Source organism: Clarias gariepinus, chromosome 8 (assembly GCF_024256425.1).
Source record: "Clarias gariepinus isolate MV-2021 ecotype Netherlands chromosome 8, CGAR_prim_01v2, whole genome shotgun sequence".
Taxonomy (NCBI): domain Eukaryota; kingdom Metazoa; phylum Chordata; class Actinopteri; order Siluriformes; family Clariidae; genus Clarias; species Clarias gariepinus.
Window position 1 is genome coordinate 14,477,043 of NC_071107.1, and position 25,422 is coordinate 14,502,464.

Sequence of the window (25,422 nt, forward strand, 5' to 3'; positions counted from 1 at the left end):
AGAGGTTGTAAAGAACAAGTCAACAGACTGAGAAAACCCTGTAACCCAGCTGTTCCTGACCTTTTCATAGCGCAGAACAAAACAGCACTAAAAGATACAGTCGCACATTGTAAACATACAGCGAAACCACAGACTCTCCAGAGCAAATAAATATGACTTCTAGTGGGGAGACAGAGTATGTAGCAAGTGTCTCAGTACAGCACAAGCAATGCATCAAAACAAGGAGACAACACGGTAACACCTGTTCTGGGTTTGTGCCACCACTTTCTCTCGCACACACAAATACACACACACGCACGCACACACTCTCTCGCTCAGCTTGTCAAGGGGTGACCTGCTTCCTCAGCACTGCTTCTACAGGGCCCCGTGAGACAACCCTTCACTGATCTCAGAACAGCTGCTCTACACCAACAAACACGCCCATCAAACCCTTGCTGTCGCTGTCACACCCTCTCTGATCCTCTACCAACCACACCGCGTTGATGTTTATCTAATTCCTTGCCCCCTCCTCCTGTCACTTAGACAAACACAGGTACCGAGGTGCGACAGGAGTCATGGCAGCCTTGCTGATTTTTATGAATTATGGAGAATGCTGTAAGGCACACTGCCTTCTCCTTAATTAGGTTTGGAGTGTGCAGGCAGTCTCTATGGGAGGCCGAGAAGCAGCATGTAAGACAACTCCTCCTCTGAACACTGATACTCTTGGTATTGTGATCCATATTGGGCCTCCTGCTGTGACGCTACACAAGAATGCACAGTTGCATTAACCGCATCAATTAGTTTAACAAAAGACCCCTAGAATGCTACTAGGAAAACCAACATACCCACTCCAATTGGGAATTAATAAAACAATCCGCCACATATTGCATCCTTTCAAGAAATACAGCCGGGTGGCGAATTAAACGGAAACCTTGGCTTGGTTACACAGTGGGAGGCATTTTATTGGCATTACTTTGAGTACACTTGTTCTCTTACAATAGCACTAGCAAGCGACAGAGCATATTTGTTTGGATACTTGCATCCTAGGCTAATCGATACGATGCCATAAACCGACAAATCCAAGCCACCATCTTGTACGGTTCCTCAGATCAATCCAACTGAGCATGTGGTCCAATGTTTCTTCAGTTCCACATTTTCAACATCGGTTGATGTTTGATGCACAAATATTGTTTCATTTTATTCTGTCTTATATAACCTCCCAACAAATGTGGATAGCGGCATTAAAAGAAAAATGGAATGGATTGTAGTTTCCGCTGGTGAGTTTGCCTGCTTTGACAATCTGCAGAATAAAGCTAGGACATGACAAATAGCATTGAAAAACGTAAATCATTTCAAACCACAATTTTTTAAATATGGATTTTTTATTTCTAACTACCCATTTCTTTTGGCACGTCCATGTGCCATCCAGCACATTGGGCAGTAGATACACCCCACCCTGGAGAGACAGGCAGTTGTTTTTGTGGCAGTTAATTAAGGGATCGGGTTGCCAAATCAACGGCTTATTGTCAATCACACACTACGAGTAATTTGAGAACGCCAACAAGCCTAACCTGCATGTCTTTGGACTCTGGGAGAAAACCTGAGCACCTGGAAGAAACCACCAAGCACGCAGAGAACATGCAAACTCCATGCGCACGGACCCGAGGCGGGAATCCCATAAACCCAGTCCCTGGAGGTGCAATGCAACAGTGGTAACTACTACGCCACAGTTCAATTTAGGAGCTATATAAAGCTACGACCATTCAGACAATTCAATGACACAAGCTACATATGATTTTCTAGTAGAAAAATAGGATAAAGAAAAGAACCGCTGTTAAAAAATATAAACAGTCGTCTGAATCCTACCGTATGATGTAAAGGATAGATTCTGGATCGACAGCAATGTTAGGCTATGTTCACATTAGCAGTCTAACGTGACTCAAATCTGATTTTTCCCCCCCTCTAATATGATACAGATCTGATTTTTAGGACTGGCTGAATGCACAAATATGATCAATTACTATTATTTGCAGTCCTAGGTCAGACACTTGGTCATGTGACTTAAATATGAATGGTCAGATTGCAATTCATGTGGCTTTTGCCTCCATTTGTGCATACTGTATGTAGGGCACTGACATCAGTCAGCACTGGGAGCACTGGAAGCACTGGGATTTCATAGCAGTGTTAGCAATTACTGCTAAAAGAGATAAACAAGGGTCTGGCTTTCTTTCTTCTTCTGGACCTCAACAAATACAGCCGATTAACTTCTGGCCATACTCCAGAGCATAATCCCAAGCATATACAGTATATGGATGGATGCAATTATATATGGATGGATGCTACATAGTGTTTAGATTTTAAGTTTTACATTCATATTGTGAACCGTCATGATATGCAAATCTGATCTGACCACAAAAATCTGAATTGAACACCATGACTTGTGACGTGAACATAGCATTTGCCAGCAATCTCCTTCACCATCATCAAAACACTAATTGTGAAAAACTCTTTTTAAAAAAACAGTCTTCGTCTTTTCAGTACTGTTCCTGAGACGTTAATCTGCCACTCAGCTATAAATAAAAAAGTGAGAATATGAAAATCTGTTTCTTTATTGGCATCCCCACGTATTTGTGCAGATCAAAGCAGCGAAAGGTCGCATGAAGCCTGAACTGGCTAATGAGTTAATTAATCACGCACACGCCGGCATTAATAACGATGAGCATAGGGGGGAAAAAACATCTGTTCTCATTAAACAATTCCTAGAATCACTTGTAAGACTTAAGAATTTCAATGTCTACTCAGACGTGAAAATCAACAGCATGCAAACATGCACAAATGAGACACTAACAGGTAAAAATACAGCTCTGACTGCATTTATTGGAGTTAAACTAACTAGGCATGAATTTACCAGCAAATCCAGACCATAAAGCAAGCTGAAGAGAAACGCAAGGTGATTATTAAAAGTTAACAGTAGGATATTAAATAATCTAATTGGCAGGGGGAATTTAGCCCTAATTGCCTGGGATGATACCAATCAAAAAAATGGCAACACGGATCAGTTCACAAGTTAATGGCAGGAAGCAGCAACACTCCTGTAAAACTTGCAATTAACTTGACAGCTTATGCTCAGGAGGAGCACCCAGATCCTGTCAGCAGGCTTGTTTACTGCTGCTGCATTCAGAAAGGAAAGGGGAAAAAAGAGGGGGAAAAAATCATATGTTGGAATGTTGTTGGGAAAAATATTATAAAGTTGAAAACTCCAGTGGGCTTGTAACATTCTGAGTTCAGCATCTGCATGGCTTCACACCTTAAACAAAGAATTTCCTTTGGCTATTAACACCACAATATGAAATGCTGCTTAGCCTTAAAATGGAGTTATGGTTGGTCAAAAAAACGAAAAGCTCAAAGCATTTGAGAATTGTCCGGATTTAGTACATACACTGCCCAACCAGAACAAGTTGATGTCTCACCCACTTTTACCCACTCCTTCACACTTTGAGCCCAATGAATCCTGGCATTGTCATGAATATGCCTGTGCCATCAGGGAGGGGGGTAAAGAATTAGATTTGAAAACTGAAGTCTTTTTTTCCCCCCAGATTAGCCTCACTGATAAGTGGTTGTCTTAAAGCTACACAGCTGTTTAGTCCCAATTCCTTGAGCTCTCTTCACACTGTTCGTGTGGAAATGCTCCTACTTTCACTATTAAACATGGCTGTGAGGTCTACTGTTTTTAAATAAAAACATTTTAGCCATTTGATTTCATTAAGTCTTAAATGATGATCTCCCATGATGCTCATTCAGAATGTTTTTCCTAACATATTTCTTCCTCAAAGATGATGCATCACTGCTATCCTTCTAAGATTTAATATGTGTTGGACAGTTTTTAATCCTATTTTAGTAGTTTCGTCAATCTCCTTAGTTGTTTTGTTTGTTTGATGCAGGCCAATAAGTTGTCCCTTCTAAAACAGAGTACTGTAACATCTTTGTCATGACCACACAATATGTCTTCTGACACATTGTTTAAGAAATGAGAAGCTACTCACTGCATCTGCTGGTGTTGCATAACTTGTTGCCAGCAAGTTATGTAACAAAGATATTAATCACAGCAGTAAATATCCAATGGATGGCTCTTACCTACAGTATTTGCTTAGTTAATCCCAGGTGGTATCTTTTGTTGGCCAGGCAGCATAAATATATTCAGAAACCTTATTCTTTAAGAAATCCCATTTTAAACTGTGCAATCCATATGATTTATTGGAAACAATAAATCTATAAAAGTATACATAATTAATCCAGTAACAGAGCCAAAACCTGGTTTCGGAATTACATTGCGATTATTGTAATACATTGCAATTGTAATTTAAACTGCCATATGTAACTACTAAATATGCCGTTTTGTATTCAAACATATTTATCTAGGCTAACGGCAAATAATAGTTTTTTTTTTAAGATTCTTTTGTATTTTTTAATAAAATCTGGATATTTCCAAAATCTTACAGAATGGCAATATAAATTGAATCGGCACCTAGATATTGTGATAATTATATTATATCAGCTGGTCCCTCGTGATTCCCATCCCTAATACATACTAATAAGTAGAGTCTATATTTTGTATTTAACTCATGCGATATATAAGTGCTATTACAAGCGACTGTGCTTCAAAGTCCCACTGAGTCACCTGGCTTTTCTGAGAGATGAATTTCATTTGCAATTGATATGAGCACACTGTTATGGTATCCAATCGTGATAAGCTGAAATAATCGTGATCAGCGATTAAACTGATTATGTAATAACCTTGACAGTCCAATATGATTTAGCAGATTTGCACGCCGTGAAGCAACGCTTGTTCGCAGGGCTGAACAAAACGCTTACTCTGCGCTTGTTAACGTCAATGGTGTGTGGAATCCCAGACGGTGGAGGTCGTAAAAACTACGCCGTGCAGGTGGATGCAGTAACTCTTGGATATGTGAGGCATGTGACAGTGGACATGAGTACAGACAAACAGCGACAAGAAAACTGATACTGACTGCTCAAGTGGAAGAGTTACAACCCTCAGTGAGGTCCGGCGCATGCTGTAGAGCATGCTGTCAAAGGCTCATTTCTCTCTTTCTACTGCTCGAATGCTATCCTACTGTGGTTCCCTACGGAGACCAAACCACAGTGTGAGACATCCCCGAAGCATTTGGGTTTGTTTTCGTGACAAATATCAGACAATACATTCCACTTGTCCGTGTTACTATCTTAATAATTTTGAGCAATAGGATTTGTGACCATGCAAAGTGAATTTTAAGTAGGCCGGTATTTATAGACGGGCCACAGATGACACAAAACAACCCAAAAATATGTCAGGATCAAACCAGGTCACTCCAAGTACATTAGCTACAAAGTAACTTGAAGGGTAACAGGAATAATGGATCTCTTTAAAAGATGTCCAGAGATGAGATTTGTTTAAGCGTGTTTAATGACAAGCAGAAAGTCGTGTGTAGCAACGCAGCTGTAAATTTCCCCCTGGAGCCAAGTCTTTCGCAGAGAATATTACAGAGATTAAAACCAGACTGAAAGATTCATCTGTGGTGGTCCTTTCAATAACTAGGAAAACCAAGTCTTGCCATCTTTGATTTCTGCTCCTGCCTGCTTCTCATTGAGCTGCGGGACCCAAGCATTTGCGGGTAAACAAAATTCACTCAACAGAGAAGTGCACAATCCCATCATCTATTGAAAACAGGAAGCTCTTTAATTACCGTCTTTGCTGAAGTCACTGCTAGCACTTTCTCAGTGAGCTTTAATAAACCCGGCTTTAAGACTCGGTCCTGAATCTACAGCTTTAACTAACTTCACGCATCATCACATCAAAACCCTTTACACACATTTACTACACTAGACAGCAGCTAATAATTAGCTTAGCAATAACAGAGCCGGTGTTTATGAGCTTTGAGATGACCTGAGCTGTGCACTAGGGGTGAGGCTGAGGTAAAGCTTGACCCATGGCTATTTGGCAGCTACACAAGTAGCATTACTCACAGACATGCCAGTGTAGCTTTTGTGCTTTGGGAGGATTTCAAGCTGAACATAACCTCAAAGATGGTGACAGTCTTCCTCCCAGTGTTTCACTATTTATATAAAAAGCTGTTTGTGGGAAAAGTAAGAGGAGATTATACTATAGTGGAAGTTAGCTACTTTAGCTACTTTAGCTACACACAGAGAGATAAAAGTCATTTAGTCATCTCCTCATGTCAAAACTAACTTTACTTATTATTACTTATCTAAAACTATACTATAGTTTAGTTGCCTGAAAACTATCAATTTATTTCTGATGGTCATGTGTGTATTTAACAATGTTTAGTTAGCTAAGGAATTAATCCGAATATCCTAAAAATAACAAACGTTTACCATTAGCTAGAATTGGTCTTGAAAATTACATTACAGGCTAGAATCAATGTTAGTATAACCTGTCATTAGCAAAAAAGCAGTAAAAAAAATAACCAGTTAATTTTATTAAATGAGCAAAAGTTTACCTCACATGCTTTTTAAATGAGATAATTAAATGCATGGCAGCCAGGGCAAGAAGACACTTCATTTTATATTATTCTTGGCTAATTCCAGCATACTGAAACTTTTATTTCAGCTAGAGACGAGGCACTCACCCTAAGTTCATGCTGCCGTCTTATCGTTATTAAAAGTGCATAAAAACAGCACTAGTATTAACTACATTGCAATACAAGCATGAGGAAATGACAAACTGGCATAGTTATTTTTACATGGATTAACCCTATTAAATGCTTTAAACTGAAAAAAAAAAACATATATATATATATATATATATATATATATATATATATATATATACACACACAGTGGCAGCATCTTGGTATGGTGGCTAGCACTGTGGTCGTGCAATCTCCAGGTTTCAAATCCTATCTCAGGGTCCGTATGCATGTGAGATGTGTGCATGAAGTTTGCATGTTTTTCCCCACGCTTGGTGGGTTTTCTTTCAGGTACTCTGGTTTCCTTCCACAGTCCAATGCAGATTAGGTTAACTGGCGTTCCCAAACTGCCTGTAGTGTGTGTGTGTGTGTGTGTGTGTGTGTGCATGCCCTGTGATGGATTGGCACCCTGTCCCTGCCTTGTGCCCCAAGTCTCCTGGGATAAGGTCCAGGGCCCAGCAACCATGTACACACCATAAAGCAGTATAGAAGATGAATTAGTGAATAAAAAAACTATTGCTGTACAGCAATAGAAAAACCCTTTGGGACTTTAAAGGTCTAAATAAAAATGGTCGACGTGAAAATAAAATTCTTACAAAAATGTAACTAAGAAAGACAATGATGCACTAACAATAAAGGAACGGCACGCTAAATAATACTTAAGTATAGTGTCAACATGCAATTACCCAAGTATTTTCCTTCCCTGTATAAATGGCACAACATGCGCAGACCAGCTAACGTGCCCGGGAATCATGGCACGCCATATTCCATCACCGTATGATATGAAATCCCACCCATTCCCACACTTCCACCAACTATCCACCTGGTCAGACAGTGTTGCTCCTAACATCCTATTTGTGAGGATATGCCAGGTAGTAAATAGCAGGTTCTCTCCAGCATCCGAAGCCCCCATGAGCCCAGGCAGGCTGCTGCGCTGCAGGGAGCTGGTGCAGGCGTACGCTGGGAAGGAGCTGACTGTTAGTATCTTGTCTGTCACCTGCTGTGTGTCACCAGGCTCCTGTCATTTCCTCCCATTCATTTTTCACAGGCGCTCAACACTTAGATTCGCACTCGCTTCCATACACTCCCCCTTGTGCTGTCACTTTGGGAGATCAGGAGGAAGACTACAAGACCAGCGCTGGCACTACTAGATACCGGGCCTGTTCATCATCCAAAATTTATACAGCCCATTTTTCCTGCACCCCAGAACGAGCTGTCAGTAGGTGCTGAATGTTCATGCGCTGTATTTTTTAAAGCTCTTACTTTTAAATTTAATCAGTTCACGACAGATGTCAGTTCATCCTCAGTGTGGATGATATAAGGAATTGTACCGCTTCAGTGGTAATAAAGTGTAATGGTCCTAATAATCTAAGCAGCTGAATGTGTACACAACTAGAGGCTACTGGATGACTATGCTCCCGATCAATAAATTCAGAGTTGTTCAATCCAATTATTTAATTTATTTCTTCTTCTCCTCTCAGACTACTTTGAGACATCAACTCCCCACATGTGCAAATACATTCCCGGAATACAAAGCATTTCCACCCTTGCATGAGCAAACTTTAAAGGGAAAATGAGTCAGGAGCCAGTTCTGCGTATTGTTGACATCCGTCATTAATTAGTCAGAGGGTTCCAGAGGGTAAAGAACCACCCAGGGACGTGTAAACATGATAACAGAGGTTGGGACGACACTGAAGCTAAAAAGGCCACAGAGTCCTTCATGCTTTTTAAGCGAATTCTGCCTTGCCCCTGGAGAGCTGTTCACGTGACAAAACACATTCTAGGATTTCTGTGAAGTTCTACGTGCGAAGTACATTCTTCCACCGACATAATGACGCTAATGGAGGGAAAAAGTACCGTCATTATGATGGATGAGATTCCGAAAAGATCCAAGACGTTTCACAGTGTTATGGATAACCAAACAGGAGGGAAATGACTCATTTCCTGGACCATGTCCTGAGCATGGAAAGAGGAAAAATCCAACACTGATAATAGGATTTAGAAAGGACGGTCTGTACTATATCAGCGAGCCATCCTGAGGCCAAATCAACAGCTTTATTAGTGCTCCAGTTATAGGAGCCACTGGGGGCCTGGGTGCTTAGTGGGGTGGCTTGTCATGAATACTGAGAGCCAGGCTGCAAACTCCTCATCCTTTAGAATAGAGCAGCTGGATAGACAGGACCAAGCATTTTATAAAAACTAGAGGACATTAATGCTGGGGTTGAGCGACGGCTGCCGTCGATAAACAGAACTTTATTATTATTATTTGTTGTTGTTTTTTTACATATATATGTGCATAAAAATGTTTGTGTGCATGTGTGCGCGTGTGCATGAGAGCAAACGTGCACCCTGGGGACATGAGGTGGCCACGTTTTGTGCCAATATGTCTCATTCAATCTAAATTCAAATCATTGGGAGGGAGATGACACAAATCAAGCTCTGCCAGCTCCCTAGAGCCAGCAATGTTAATCAACAAACATCGCAGTGCATACTTACGAATGACTATCCAATCTGCTCATCTCCCCACCGGCTACGAGTGCATCTCTGGGAGTAAATTGAGTGATATGGAAATGTATACAGCCAACAGACTACAAGCATCCGGCATGTTATCATTGCTTTAGTCATGACTCTGATTTTCCCACCTAGACGCACGATGCAGGGCCTTTTCCCATTTATTATTATTATTCGACTGGATCAGAGCGCAGCCACAAATTGCACGCCGGAGCTCTGATCTTAAATGAAGAAGTGCTTTAATTAAGACTTAGAGCTGCAGTCAATTTGATGAAGGGAGTAGTGAGAATTACGACCACATTACCAGTAACTAAGCCCATTGATTGACTCTGGAGTTGCTTATATTGAGAAACGCAAGACTTGGTTCGCGCTTCAATTAAAATAAAAGCTTATCTAATTTCCTAGATCAACCCATCATTAAAACACTACGAGCGCTTTTTAAGCTCTAAGAAAGCCATCGCTCAGCGAAAAAAAAAAAAAAAAAAAGGAAAACGCTCATTAGTCATATTCATTGAAATGACAGAAGCCCATCATCCCATAATACACCCCAGTGCTATTTTCCGTATGTCCAATGCTATAAAGTACACGCTGTCTGAAGGTCTGATGGCTTCATCTATAATCAATTTAGGAGATAACTGATGCTCTGAAATCTCGCTGTCGTTAAAACATAAGCTGGATACTTTGGCAGCGCGCGGCTTTTCCTGCCGCTAGACGCATTTTAACGCTGCTCACACTTCTTGCATGCCACTGATAGAACCTCAAACCGATTGCATGTTAAGGGGCAACCGTTATTGCACAGCTGAACCTGCTTGTGTGTTTGTAAATGATTAGCGACAAGTGTCTCAGTGTGGTTTGTTAGTAACACAAAAAAAGGGTCCCTTTCTGCCATATTCTTCATGCCTCATTGCTTCCTCCTCCAGAAATCAGCCCCCTCTTTAGCACGTTCGAGAGCGAACGAACAAAAGACAGAGTCTATTTATATCTTCCCCCACCAAGCCCTTCTTGGCGGTTGCCTGCAGTTAATCATTATTCATAATGCGGGGGAAGCGTCACCTTCGCTATGTCACGTAACACTAAGTGCTGGAAGGATCTAAGAGTTCTGTGTTCATCACCATTTGTCACATCCGAACGACTGCGTCTATAAATACACACGCGTGCGTGTGTGTGTGTGTGCACGTATGTGCGTGTCACTGCCTTCGACCTTTTAGCAGTAGCTTCGGGCTTGAATCATCTCTACAGCCTTTGCAACAATACTATAACATATTGTGTAGTATAAATGTCACACACTCGAGCAGAAGGCTTAAATGGCAAACTGGACTAACAAGTAACCAGAGTCTAATTTCAAGGGAGGAGCGAGTGTCGGCTTCATCAATTAATCAGCAACCTTCAAAAGATACAACACAAATCCAGCACCACGGCCTCGTTTCTCATCCCTACTGACAATGCATTAATACAGTTACACTAAATATGTCCAGTGCTAGCATTACACGCGGCGATACCAAGCTAGCCTGGGTAACTCTGCTCTCTACAGAATAGCCTAGTTTCTGGAAATGTCTCTTTACATCAGACAAGCCCAAGCACTGCCTATTTTCCTCTAAAACCTCTTACTCCCAAGGTTATACTTTCCACTCCCAAACTAGATTTGTCTTTCTTTCTTTTTTTGTAACTTTTATAAATATAAGGTTGGTATGGCTGCACCAATCTGGGACTTTTGCTTCCTCATAACGAATTAGTTTCAGAATGTTTCTTTTTTAATTTCCTTTTTTTTTTTGTATTTAAAGCTCCTACGCTGCAGTTGTCACATTTAATAAATGGAAAAAAAATTTAATCCTGTTAACATATACGCAAAAGAGACGAACCAATCACCAATGGCTAGCACATCCTCAACCTGACGTCAGAGCAGCTAAGCAGTGAGAATACTTAAGATTGACTTAATAACTTAAATCATCCATTTCACTTAGCTCTCATTAACCACTAAACTAACATACTGTACCGTCTTTATTGAAAAAGTGCAACAGGCTAACATTTGTCAAAGCTACGACGTGCAGTACTATGCAAAAGTCGTTTCTTCGTTTCTTGACTTGTTCTCAGACTTGAGGAACAGATCTTCAGACTTTTCTAGTCCAGTCCCAGTTACGGAGGATTGTTTTTTTTTAAGCCACCCAGTAGTGACCTGTGAATCATTCAAGCATTAAAAACATCTACCCTAAGGCATTACGGTACCAGACCAGTGAGAAACAGGTACAGATAATAACGGCAGATGATCCGGCGGGTGATTAGTATACTGGTGATGCTGAATGCTTGGGACAGACGAGAGGGGAAATGAGGCTGCTGATGAGTTTGTTACATAAAACAAACAATTTTTAAATGATATCTTTAGGCACTTTGCAGCCTGGCACTGCAAACCATTTTTTCTCATTTCTTTCATTTCATCTACATCATTTAATTTAATATGAATAAATGTGGGTGTCGCAAAACATTTGCACAGCACTGCAAATATTTCAGAGCATATGATAAAGATGCGAATGAAGATTGCTCATGATGGCACATATTCATGCTGGCCAAATTGAAGTGCTACTTATGCAATAATGTTAACTGATCGCAATAACGTCAGACCCGACTTCGATTTTTAGATACATGGCGTTTTTCAATAATTCATGAGAAGTAAGAAAGATAAATGCAAGCCAAAATATTCAGTAAAATGAACATGCATTGCACTGTGTTTGTAGAATGAAGAAAAATGTAACATGAGGGGGATAAGAAAAGAGCAATCTGTGTAGCACACATCCAGCATTATAGTAAAAGAAATGATACAGGGGTACATTTCGGAAAAGTTTTGACTCACATTAGGGCCCTGGAACAGCAGGCTATAGGTCAATGTGCCAGCTATATCAGCAGTAAAAGGTGCACTTTGTGGGTATAAAGATACTAACTGCAGCGCATGTGTTTCTGTACACAATTTGTCAGCGCTCTACTGCCCTCTTCATAAAAGAAAAGCGACCACTATAAAAGCAGATATGATTTGGGGCATAAACCATTTTCACAGCACATCGACACTGACGTGAAATGGTGTTCTGCGCTGGTGCAAGAATATCAGGTGTGAGTTTCGGTTCCTAACCACAGGTCTGCAGTTGATTAACTATTTTTACTTTTTAAGTGTTACTGCGTTTCTTCCGACTTACTGTGTAATAACCAGAAGCTTCTACAAAACTTACAACATGGATATAATACAGAAAAGTCATTTCTGAAAAGCAAATTAAAAGGTTCTCTCTGGCCACTGTGACGTTGTATTACAGAGGACAAAATTTATAGGGTAAAGTCATATAAATGGATTTTGAAACAATTAGGATGACATAACTTTAAACGCTCAAGAGAAAGAGAGGGAATCTTCCTCATAAACATAAAAGTTATCTCTCATATCTAATATAGATGCTCCTGTTACTTTCACTTTTGTTGGATGCGTAATACGATGCCTAATGACAGCTATAACATCATAGTGCAAATATAAATCTTTAAGCTTACATAATGATAATAATAATAATAATAATAATAATAATAATAATAATGGACTTAAAATGAGACAGATATAAGAGACTAGTTGTTTGCACAAGACTTTTTTTTTTTACCAATCCCATCTACTCACCTGATACTGTATATTCTGATTGTACCAGCCCAAGATGTTTTCTACCAAAAATACATAGTTTTATCGCACAGAATGTTAACAGATCTGTTCCCAGAAATGATTTATGCATATACTGCATAACAAACTGTTGATATCACCACCACATCTTGCACCATGCCACGATAATGTCAGCGGTTCTGCTGTGCTGAGAAGGGTTTGGCACTCAAATAAAACTCAGCGCTGGTTGCACGTTCAGCATGGACCAAATGCTGCAAAGAAAGCATTGTATGAGACGAGTTTATTTATGTCGTTGTGATTGCTGGTGGTTGATTTGACACTTTTGACTCAAGGTCGTACCTACTGATCCGGAGAACAAATATAACTTCCCTTCAACTTGGAATTCCTACTTGCAAAGTCAGGACAGGCCGCTCAACTCTTATGAAGACTTTATACTAACATTGCTGCTCAAAGCACAAACCTTAAGTTATGCGGTATACATATATAGATCTGTATATATCGTTCAACATTAATAAATGTATTCGGCATTATAATAACTATAATGTTCTAGCTGGCCATATGGCAGCAACATAAAGCAAACATGGAGGCTTCCATGGTTACGTCCCAGTTTGTAGCTTGAACGGACAAAGGCTGAAAATGATGTAATCACAAATTCAAACTTCTCACTTCCACAAGGTAAGGTAAGTCAAACGCAGCATTATTATTGAAGACATATACTTGGAAAGAGCTAAAGCCAAGTGTGTGCTGAAGTGCTGCAAGTACATGACAGAACAGCTTTTTCTCAGCAATAATACAAGACGTGTGTTGAAAACCTACTTTAATAATCAGAAAATATAGCTCACTCTGGATTTATATATCACGTAAACACCTTGATTATGAACAAGTGTTGGAGACAGAGGTGCCTCAGCTGGCCCTTCACGTGAAGAGGTCAGGAGAGTGCTTGGAGGGAATCTGGTGGCTGATGGAAGGTCTCAGGACCGATACAACTGCAGTTTAGGGCTCATTCTCTGTGCTCACACACACGTTTTTTTAAAATATTAGGATATACGATAGCTCAAGCAAAAGATAAAAAAATGTTACTCCACCCTGGTTTGTGAAGTAAATAAAGGCCTGAGGGAGGAGTGGAGAAAAGAACAAGTGAGAGAAAGAGAGAGAAGAGGAAGAGGAAAAGGTGTGATTTCACTAGCAGTTTGTGAGAAGTCACACAAAAACATCTGGGTGTAACCTGTAACGTGTTGGTCCACTCGATGCAGCAGACGGAAATGACTGCCGCTCCGCTGCTCTGCTGGAATGCATAGGTGGGGACGGGCGTATATGTGTAACCCCCCCCCCCACACACACACACACACACTTTTTGAAGGCGCTTAATTGTCTGTGACCTTTCCCCTCCGCAGAATGGAAATAAACAGGTCCCAGCAAACTGAGCCTGCCTGAAAACAAGCAGTGGCTTTTAACGGCAACGTTCAATTAACCTCGTGTCCAAGGAGTGGAGGAACGTGCTTAACGACAGAGCTGGACTTCAGCCTCACGCTGCAAATTACATCCGCCTCTCTACCTGAAGCAATGTCACAGTCATTAATCAGCCAGTGCACTTCGCTACAGCGACAGAAGCATTCAGCAAAGCTCGATGCAGAACAGGTCGCGGTTTCTCACATGAACACAAGCCTAAATCTTCCCGCAGTCTTGTCTGAAATATAATCAGACAGCAAGATATCGAGGCAATCTCTGACTTTCTCTTATGTGCAGCAGTGAAGATAGGACACAGATGTTGTTGCCATTCACCACAAGAGTTTAGGGTTCCCTGCTAGGCCTCTTGTTTATAGGATCTCAGGGGCCAAATCGACTTCAGAGGTTTGTGAATTTCCCCAGCTTTCCACTGAAATTTCCTCTCGCGCCCAGGCCACGTCTAATACATGTCTAACACTTGCCATTTTTCTCCAGTCGCTCTGGCAACGAGTCTGTGGTGAAAAGGCGGAAAAAGATATAATCTATCAATCAAGTAGTAGGTCGATTGAACATTGGGACGTATTTAAAAGAAAGCAAAAACACCAAGTCAAACATGAGGTCATGGAACGTTTTCGTCTTCTAGACACCAACTTTTCCCCAATTTAAGTTTCCATGCAAAAATCTGAACTGGGAAAGGCCGCTGTGTGCTGAAGACAGTTAAGTGATTTTCTGCGTAGAGGAGTTCCAACTACACAGCGCACATGTGTTTCTAATAAAAAAAAAAGAAAGAAAGAAAAAAGAAAAAAAAAAAAGTCCAGCTTGATTCCAAGGTTGGGCCCCCCTCTCTACTCTTGAAAATAATCTGCAAAGGAGACATGGGCCAATGACGGCTGGAAAAAAGGGACTGAGCAGAAGTGGTGTAGAATAAAAAGAGAAGAGTGAGAAAAAAACAAAACAAAGATATCTCTGTAGGCAGCTTGTTAAAACTAACTCCTAAGGTGCCTGTCTAGGTGCTAGAGATCTCCGCAGTAACCCCAGAAATGATGTAAAGATACTGAATAATTAACACAAGCAACAGGCTGAATTCATTTGGCGTCCTCTACAGAGAGAGAGTCAGATGTTTTTTTTTTCCCCTCAGTAATTTAATGGTCTAAACATTGCCAAAATGTTTTAATTACACAAGCTTGATGCACTCTGTCGCCCTTCACCCAGAGCAAGCTACACCAAATGGTGGGTCTCGCAAACATTTAAAAAAAGAAATTAACAAGTACAAAATTACCGTTAAAAAAAAAAAAAAAAAAGTTTATAGTGAAAAACTTTGAAACTGGCATGCAACATTTTACTAAGCTTTTAAACAGCATCAGAGTAATGTAATTATTAATAGGAACGCTGTCAGTGGGGTCATGTGTACTGTACAGTATATGTTGCAATACAATTTCTTTTAAAACATGGCGGTAATTAACGGATGTCATGCAAATGCAAATTAAAAGGTGATTTTTACAGCAAATTGCAGAAATTTGTTCAACTTAACCTATAAAGCAGGTACATCATAACCCTTAAATTAGTCCATATGATTGCGTTTATACTCTAGAAACCTCAAACATCTTTCTCCCATCAGTGAAAAAAAAAAACAAGACCTACCATTAGCAATAAGAAATCTAGATTTATAATGAAGTTTTTTTTAAAGACATTTTATATATAAGGTAAACTCTCCAATAACATTCTTTTCTATAACAGCATAGCATTCCTTTAAAATGGCTCAGATCACATGTATTTGTTTCTATAGTAACGGCTCATTCACACACACTTGGTGGACAACCTACAGCAAATAATCTAAGCCTTACCCAATAATACCCAGTCTAGAACAAATGTGCTAGTATTTAATAAATAAAAACAGAAAAAGTTGATGTTGTGAAGTTTTATGTTAGGATACATTTTTTATTATTTATGAAAGGAGTCGTAGAAGTCAGTACTGTACAAGAGTCAGAAAGTTTTCCGCCACGGAAACGCGAACGCCTTCAGGACACATCTTGCACTTTAAGGTTTCTCAATAGAAAAGTTCTGTATTTATTTCTTTTTTTAAATTAACTTCATGTTACATGAAAAAAGTGAGACGGTTGAACAAATAATTGTTGTAGGCAACGGAAAATCAATGACCAAATCATTTAATTGTCGATTAGTTGTGACCTCAGCGTGTGTGTTTTTATCGCGCTGACTCAGAATGCCCTGACATGTAGGTGTTCCCACTTTCTGAAATGACGTGACAGTGGGATGATGGCAACCTTCTCACGCACCAAAGCCTAAAACTCCACCAAAGACTTTGTGAACCGCAACGTTGGCAGTGCTGACCTTGTGTGACATGTGAACATCAGTTATACTGGAGCATCTGAACAGCAGGCATGTTCTCCCTGGGTGAGGAAGCCTTGTATAGACAAGTTAGTTTGCTAGCTAGCCAGCGTTTTACATTAACACTAGCAAGTAAAAACTGTGTTGGTGCAAGTGGAATGGTTCATGCAGATACAAATACAAAATTATGTTTTTTTTTATTTTTCCATGTTGAAAACAATTATTGTTGTTCTTGTTAGCTGTTCATTAATCATCTATAATTTGTCCAATCGGATACAGTGCCTTGAACCTGTCGCCCAATCAAATGACGTGCCTCGAACCTGTCGCCCAATCAGATGAATGTGTCCAATGACTGGCGACTGATCGCACGATCAGATGCCGTGTCTCCAAACTGTCGCCCGAACAGATGACCTTCCTCGAACCTGTCGGCTCAACAAATGATGTGTCTTCAACCTGTCACCCAATCAAATGACGTGCCTCGAACCTGTCGCCCAATCAGATGAGTGTGTCCAACGACTCGCGACTGATCGCACGATCAGATGCCGTGTCTTCAACCTGTGGCTCAAACAGAAGACCTTCCTTGAACTTGATGGCCCATCAAATGATGTGTTTTCAACCTGTCACTCAATCAAATCCAGTGTCTCTAACCTGTCACCCAATCAGATGGCGTGTCTCCAAACTGTAGCCCATTCATGTGCCGTGCCTCCAAACTGTCGGCCAATAGGATGCCGTGTCTCCAAACTGTCGCCCAACCACATGCCATGTTGGAGACACGCCTGTCACATGATCAGGTAAAGTGTTCCTGACTGTGTGGATTGAAAATGCTGCTAGCATCAGGAAAAAAGGTTTTATTTTAGTTTTATTAACAATTTAACATTTTTATTAGGTTTTATAACTTAACTGGCATAATTGCAATCTGCCGTCTTGTGTTTAGGTAATTGCTATATTTTATTGCTGCAACTTTGCTTATACTTGGTTTGGATATTGACGAAGATTTTAGAATTTTTATGTACCTTTTTATCAGCAGGGAAGTTCATTAAAAGATTTGTTTTAGAGTCAAGTATGCTTCTTTATTGTCTTCGGGTAGCATAAGCCTAAAACAACTTTAAAGTTAAAAGCTGGTAGCCAAATTAGAGCCACTGAATAAGCCTGCGTTTTACAATCCTATACACAATTACAAAAACAACGCTTACATTCTCCTAATAAAAATTTTAAGATGAAAAACATGAAAATACATACCAAAACTATTACGTGGTTTTATTACATTTCGTACAGCATGTGTGTAATACAGCGCATCCCCTGGCGACGCCTAAGCACATAGTATTTCATCTGAAAAAGTAGTACCATCTCTAAAAGGACCTTTAAAAGAAGATTCCAAATACTTCACTGCAGAATTTATGAAAGCGTTCTCCAAAAAAAACATGCTTTATGTATTTCAAATAAATCTTTATTGACTGTGCTAACAAGTGCCCTCAGGAGAAAAGAACAGAAAGTCATTAATCAGCAGCACACTTTTAATGGAAGTCTATGTCAAAATGCTGTTTGTGGCAATGGCATGTTTGTTACAGATAAAGATGAGGTTGATTCACTTTTAAGAAGAAGGGGGAAAAAATGTAAGCGAGAAATGAAGTGAACTTTCTTGAGACTGCTTCACATATATCTGCTGCTTTCTGGTAGCAGGCATCAACAGGCCTCCGCTTTTACACTCTCAACTGTTTGAAAGGCCCACTCGGGGTGTGTGCACATGTAACAGAGCTGGTCGAAGGGTGCTTGGCAATTCACTGTCCATGCTTTGATGTTCAGGGCTCCAGAACAGTGCTCGCGTTCCCTTTGCTGCACGGCTTAAAGAGAATGGGAGAACGTTCCTCTTGGCAGGTGGGAGCCTTCATCTGCTCTGGCCCTCGAGGGCACAAGGGGGGCAACGTCAGAATAAACCTACATCTCTCTCACACACGGACTCGCCAATTCAGGCACATCAAAGGGCGACGTGGAAAAGGTTTAAAGCACCGGCCATTAATAAAATTCAAATAAAATACAGGGCTTTTCTGAAGTAGGCGGAGCATGGAACAAGCGCTGGTTACGAGATGAAATGGTTCCAACCGGGAATTTATATCCCTGGTTCTGAAGCAGGTGTGTTGGGTATGTCTCGCTTTAACACACCTAATGCAACTAAACCGCTAATGAATAAGTCCCTCATTAATAAGTTCTCAATGGTTTCTTCAGGAACTCCCAGAGATCTGTCAAGCATAGTCTCATAGTTTTTATTATTTTCATTTTGTTTTCTTTTTTTTAAAGGTTTTATATTCAGCACATTTTTTACACACACACACACACACACACAAACCCTAATCCTTTCATAGCTATTAATTCAACAATGGGTTTAATCCAAACCTCAATAACTCAAACCCAATCCAACAACAACATAATGTGCTGTCATTGTAAAGCTCGGGAATAAAAAGCTCCATCTATCTATTGCTCCAGTACAAGAAAAAAAAGTGATATTATTGTCTGTCTTTAAATAATTAGTCTAATATTAAAATAGTTGGCTTGCATTCAAAATATAAATTGGTGCTTAGGGGTTCGTGAAGTTTTGTTCCGGCTGCAAAAAAAGCAAAAAAAAAAACCCAGCAGGAATACAGCTCCTCTCTTGCCACCTGGATGTGCCGTAAGGCTCTGATTGAACACCTCATCTTCACCCGGTGCTTTGATGTGTGCTCAGACGGGAACCCATATCGCCGAGTTTGAAAGCTCTCATTTTGTACATTATCGGCACACGCACGCGCGCGCACAGGTTGCACTGCTCCTGGCTTTCCAGGTGCTGCAGCGTTCTCACACTTCATTGCCTGATTAAATTGTTGCTTCACATCTTGTACCTTAGTGAAAACCTCTCTCTAAATGAGCAGCATCTCCCCGAAAAACTCCAAAACATGGTCACTTGCCAATTCTTACTCACCCGCGAGCTCCCTACTATCATACAATATACAGCCAAAAGTTTGTGGACACCAATTTAGTTCCCGCTTGCTGCTATAACAACCTTCACTCTTCTTCAAGGGCTTTGCACTAGATTGTGGAGCATGGCTCTATAGATTAGCCCAAGAGCACTAGAGGGTCAGGGACTGATGTTGGCCGAAACGGCCTGGGGTGCGCTCAAGCGTTCCGGTCCATCCCCAGGGGATTTCTGTTGGATTGAGGTCAGGGATCTGTGCAGGCCACTTGAGTTCTTTCACTCCAAAACCATGTCTTCATGGACCTTGCTTTGTGTAGCATCATGCTGGAACAGATTATGGGCTCAGAGTTCCAGTGCAGGGAATCAGAAATGCTGCAGAATACAAAGACATCCTACAGACACTATAGTGTGCCTCCAACTGGCATATGAGGTGTCTATACAGTGTATTAGTGCATCAGCTACCAACCAGGGAGGGCGAAGACTAATGTGCTTCCTCCAAGGCTCGGTAGTCACATGGCAGCGTAACCTTGAAGAAATCCACCCTATTTCACATACATGATTCCAGAGTAGCACATAATTATCTCTTGTCTCTGTGATTAACAGAGTAAAGAGAAAATGCTACGCCTCCTCCTCCTCCAAATGCTGTCAAATTTTACGCCCTTTGCTTACGATCCTGGATAGCTGCGGCATTCCCCCTATTCCAAAATGCAATGCCTTAATAATAGGACTTTTATGTTGTGCCACTCAGGAGCAGAATGGGCGACACTTCGCCCGTAGCATTGCTCTAATCAGCCTTAGGGACTGAAACTGTGTCTGACAGGACAGGTACAATCACAAGCTCGTTTAATCCAAATCCACTTAGGCAAATGAACACCGGAGCAAGAGCGGCTTAAATGAAGAATTGGTCCTGTCCGTCCTTTGACGAGACCATGTCTGGTCATAATAAATGTGCTTAACAAGAGTAAAGATTCAAGCAATAAAGTAATGAAAGTGCAGTTGCATTCGCTGGCGAGTGCCCAAACGGCGATCGCCGCGCTTCAGTACGAGGCGTACATTGGGAGTAAATGACTTTGAGTTGCAATTCATCACCGCCTTTGGATCCGAGTCAGCGTCACCAAGATGCCAGTGAAACATTTTTCCTCTGCAATAGCAAACTCTTCGTGGTACGTATACGGCGCTAAGAGGAGCTCGGTGCACGGTTCATCAAAGATCTCGAATAATGCGACCGTCAGGAATGCCGGTCGCCTGTGTTAAAAAACAAACCCTAGCCAACCAAATGCTCAGAGTCCCAGCTTAACCTCGCATGCGCTTCTTTTCCTTATTCTTCTTCGTGCTTGAACAGCACTGATGGGTCACCGGGGGAAATGAAATCATTTCAGGCATTACTCTGAAAAAGCCTTTACATGGAGATGAACTTCACGCTGAATGAGCTCCCAGAGTTTTTAGGCTTCTGCAGTTAATGTGATGGCCTCGCCGAGGATTTAAATAGGTGACTTAACTACACCTTACACCTTCAAATCAATTTATCATGTACTAGCAGTAATACTCTAACAGCTCCCATCATTACATTCTCAAGGAAGGGCTTTAGAAAGCTTCTATTTTAAAGGAAAAGGGCTGTCAGTAATCACCTACCACACATATTGCCTTAATAAGATAATCTCTGTAGATTGCCTCAGATAGACTCTAGTCACCACAGTTAGATCAACATAGCTGTGGGCCCTGGAACTCGTGTTCCTGCTTTATTCAAGGAACTGCAGCACGCCCAGACTAGCTCTTAGGCACGGTGCAACATAACGTTGCAAGGGTTGGAATGATGCATCCTGGAGGTACTTTATTCAACCCCCCCCTTCCCCCACCCAAAGATTGAAAGTCAAACCTGGGCGATTTTCACAGCGTTCTGTGTGGCACCGCCAGCATGGTACTCCACTTTAGACTTCTTGACTAGGTCTTCGAATCTATGGCAAAGGAAGAAAGAGAAAATAATGACTTGATGAAAAAATATACCCAGCCAGCAAAATCTAACCGCATTAGATTATTGCAAAAGATCAAGAAAGATCAGTGTTTCATTTTTGCACAGGGCCTGTCCAGAGCATCTCTGCAAAACCACAATATCAACCAGCGGAGAGACACTGAGAACAGGAAACCTCATACATTGTAAACAGGAAATAGAGGACTTGTAGCCTTGTGCCTGAGGGCAGCAAGCCATCTAAAAATGTGCATGTGTACTGTACTTCTGCACATAGTGTGCACGCATGTGGTGGGGAACTGCATGCTATCCTGGGCATCATTTCAAAAAAAAAAAAAAAAAGGAATAAAAATAATAATAATGATGATGATGATGATGACTCTGAGCATGAGTTAAGACAGCTATCCTGCAACATGCAAACAATATCATCAGGGACGAGTTAAACTTGGTCTTTGAACAAGCATTTGGAATTTTTGCACACAACACAACCTAATTTACTGGCATTAGAAATGATTGGCATAGTGCTGCTAACACATAAAGACTACACAACAGTATATGAATTTAATGCACGAATGTAAAGATCTAAACAGCATCTAAACAGAGATGGTTTTCTGCTCCCAAATGTTTGCGTTATCGAAGCCCTCATGTTCGCTTGAACTGGTCTTGCCCTCTTCACTTCTGACCCGTCTCAATCAACGGGGCGTTTCTGCTTGCAGAACGGCCACTTGCGGCGGATGGTTTTCACACAGTTCTGTATAAATTCTAGAGACTGTTGCTGAAGAAAATCTCAAGAGATCAGCAGTTTCTCAAATACTCAAACCAGCCTGTCTGGCACCAGCAACCACCCCACAGCCAGAGTCCAATTTTTCAGCGTTCGGCTTTTAATGAGAACATTAACTAAAGCTTCTGAAGCGTAGTTGGATGATTTCTTGCACCGGGCTGCTGCCACGTGACTGGCACACATAGGATATCTGCATGAACAAACAGGTGCATAGAGTTGCCCATTACATGTAATTGATGACTTCAAAGCAGGAGAACGCAAACACGCCTGATGAAAGCGATCAGACGTTCAGGTTCTGCTGCTTTAACGCTTTTTGAACGGCAGGTCACCCCTGCACTTCAGTCACTCCTCAAGCAACACTGTCAGGGAGGAAAAGACCATCAAGCAACACTTCAGAATGAACCCCAGAGGGGGTGTGGGAGGGCAGGAAGTGAGCGGCAGGGGACCTGCTTTGGCGAGGAGAGATCGCACATAAGTACATGTTTAAGTACTTCCTTTATCAACATCAACGCTGCGCACTTGGCAACAAAAGGCTCGTGCTGGGGATGCCCGGTGCGCGAGGGCTCCTCATGACGGCGCTGTGCAGCTCTCTGGGACGCTTCTGTAAACCCGAGCAATGACGTCCCAGAAAGCACATGATTCTTCTTCCTTGTATGAAGTGTGATGCAAAAATTAATTATATATAAATATAAATATCATTAAATTTATATTTTATATATATATATATATATATATATATATATATATATATATATATATATATATATATATATAAACATTGACCTGACTCGTGCACTGTATTAACAAAAGTGGCAGCCGAGAGCGCCCCCCATCTGAGAGACAAATGCTTGCTTTTTACAAAGCGTGGGAACAACACACACACTTCCTCAGTTCAAGACGCAACAACCAGTAGACCACAGCATGTTGGACTGAAGCTACAATCAAACCACAACCACACACACGCTCACTCACTCAAGAAAACCTTTAGCAATTTGTACTCCGTTTAACTCACTATTACATCTTACCGATATTAACACGACCCATCACTTCTGCTTCGTAACACACACACCCAAAAGACCTACACATGCTACAAAGTATGTGCACCCTGTTGATCTTGCAGGGGGAAAGCACAAGTGTTTACACTCTCAGTCATGTTGCGAGCAGTCCACTGCACAGCGGGAAATAAAAACACTGCTGCTCAGTACTGATGTGGGTTTTATTAACTGTACAGTAGCACGACTAGACGCGGCTGATGTGACTGCACTGGCAAGCGAAACAAACAAACGGTGAGTCTGCAGGGAAAAGCAGGCAGCATTCATCAATTCAACAGCCGCTGGCGAACGCTCCTCAATACGGACACCCATTCTTAGCCCTTATTTCACTCCCACTGTGAAAAACACAATCAATTTACTAAAGAAAGCCATACAGGCTGGCAAAAAATAGAAGCAAACAACTCAGACGTAAACACAAGCCTGTTGGATTAGGAGTCGATCTGAGCCCCGAGTCATTAGGGATGACAAAACGGAAACGCCATGCCTCCACGCTTTTCATGCTGAGAAACGAGAGGCCGGGGCGGGCGGCAAGAATTTATTAAAGTCAAAAGATTGCACGTAGCAGCTCGTAAATCCGGACATCAAGACCGCACATGCATGGAGAGTGTAGCGGCATCAAAACGTTTAGTCCTAAATGAGCGTAGGGGCAGAGTTATGGCCTGAAAGAACACCAAGTGTTCACTTAGGGAGGGGAAGAAAAAAAAGAAGAGGAAAAAAAAAAAAAAAAAGAGGGCACAGTGAGGAATGTCAGCCCGCTCCCTTTGAAATGCCTCACCACAAATGTTACAAGGGTTGAAAAGAATGCACTTAAATGTCAGATTGATAAAAGAGGGGAATGTTTTCCGCATGTGCTTGTAGTTAGATATATTAAACCAAGATGAGAATAGAGTGTCATTTCAGAATGGCAGAACCCCATAGTCCCCCCCCCCCCCACACACACCATTTTCCAGGCTCTGTTATTTATGATGATAATGACTTTTGTTTGCACACATGTAGACGCAGACTTGAAAACTAGTACCATCAAGTGTTCTTTTGTGTTCTCTATTAAAGTAGGTCAGGTCTGAATTGTATCAGATGGCTCTTTTAAAACCAAACCAAAAAAAAAAAAAAAAAGAGAAAAAACTGTTAATTCGATCCAGAATATCAGGAACCGGTCCAATAATATTGCGCAGCTTTTAAAAAAAAATGAAACTGGATCCCAATAAACAAGAAAGATGAAAAAAGTAAAATAAAATAAAAAAATCAGTGCACTGATCGGTCCACTCCAGCAACACTTAAAAGCTAGCTCGCCTAATGAGAGATGTAAACACTACTAACGGACCGCTCCGTGCCAGAAGACCCCCTGCACTAACCGCTAACCATGCTATAATCGCTCAATCATGAGTCAACTGTTTAACCCGAGCTCCTTAATCTTAATCAGGCCTAATCAGTCCTAAGAGACCCTCGGCTAGCCCAGATATTTACACTGTTCCAGCGCCAAACACACCTTAGCCAGGTAACTGACCACCGTGCTGCTCTGGATTACATGGTTCAGGTGGATCAGTAACTGGAAACAGAATAAAAGACGCAGGATCTTGATATGAAACCGAGAGCACGTATTAAATAGACGGCTTTGGAAAAAGATTGGGACAATGGACGTATAGTAAGCTCGGGATTATAAGGTTCTATCTGAGAAAATGACCTAACTGTGTAAACTTCACTACTAAGGGATACGTCATTCTCCTGGGGTTTTGATTTTGCAGATTTGGTGGAAAAAAAAAAAAAAAAAAAACAACAAAAAAAAAAACCCTCACAGAAAAACTTGGCTTTACTTGGCTCTGCCAGCCAATCATCATCCAGGATGAACGCAACACACCAGTCGACATCAACTTTCTATTTCAGTGCTGACATAAAAGATCAGACGCCAAGCAAACTGGAAGACCGTTAGACATATTTAGCTGTTGATGTTTTCCATATGGTTCATGTGAGTAATGCAAAGTGAGTTTACAGAACAGGTACAGTATTATATTCGCTGGTTTTACAAAGGAGAAACATCCAGGCACATTAGAAA

The 25,422-nt window shown here is 41.1% G+C and overlaps 1 protein-coding gene across 2 annotated transcripts in view; it reads right to left on the bottom strand.

Annotated features, from left to right (window-relative positions):
* The window catches only part of adka (adenosine kinase a), a 154,358-nt gene that overhangs the window by 95,220 nt on the left and 33,716 nt on the right, over positions 1–25,422 (bottom strand). For both annotated transcript variants that reach the window (XM_053502495.1, XM_053502497.1), the window contains exon 4: positions 21,450–21,528. In XM_053502495.1, coding sequence (XP_053358470.1) covers positions 21,450–21,528 — 79 coding nt within the window. The remainder of the gene's footprint in view (positions 1–21,449; positions 21,529–25,422) is intronic.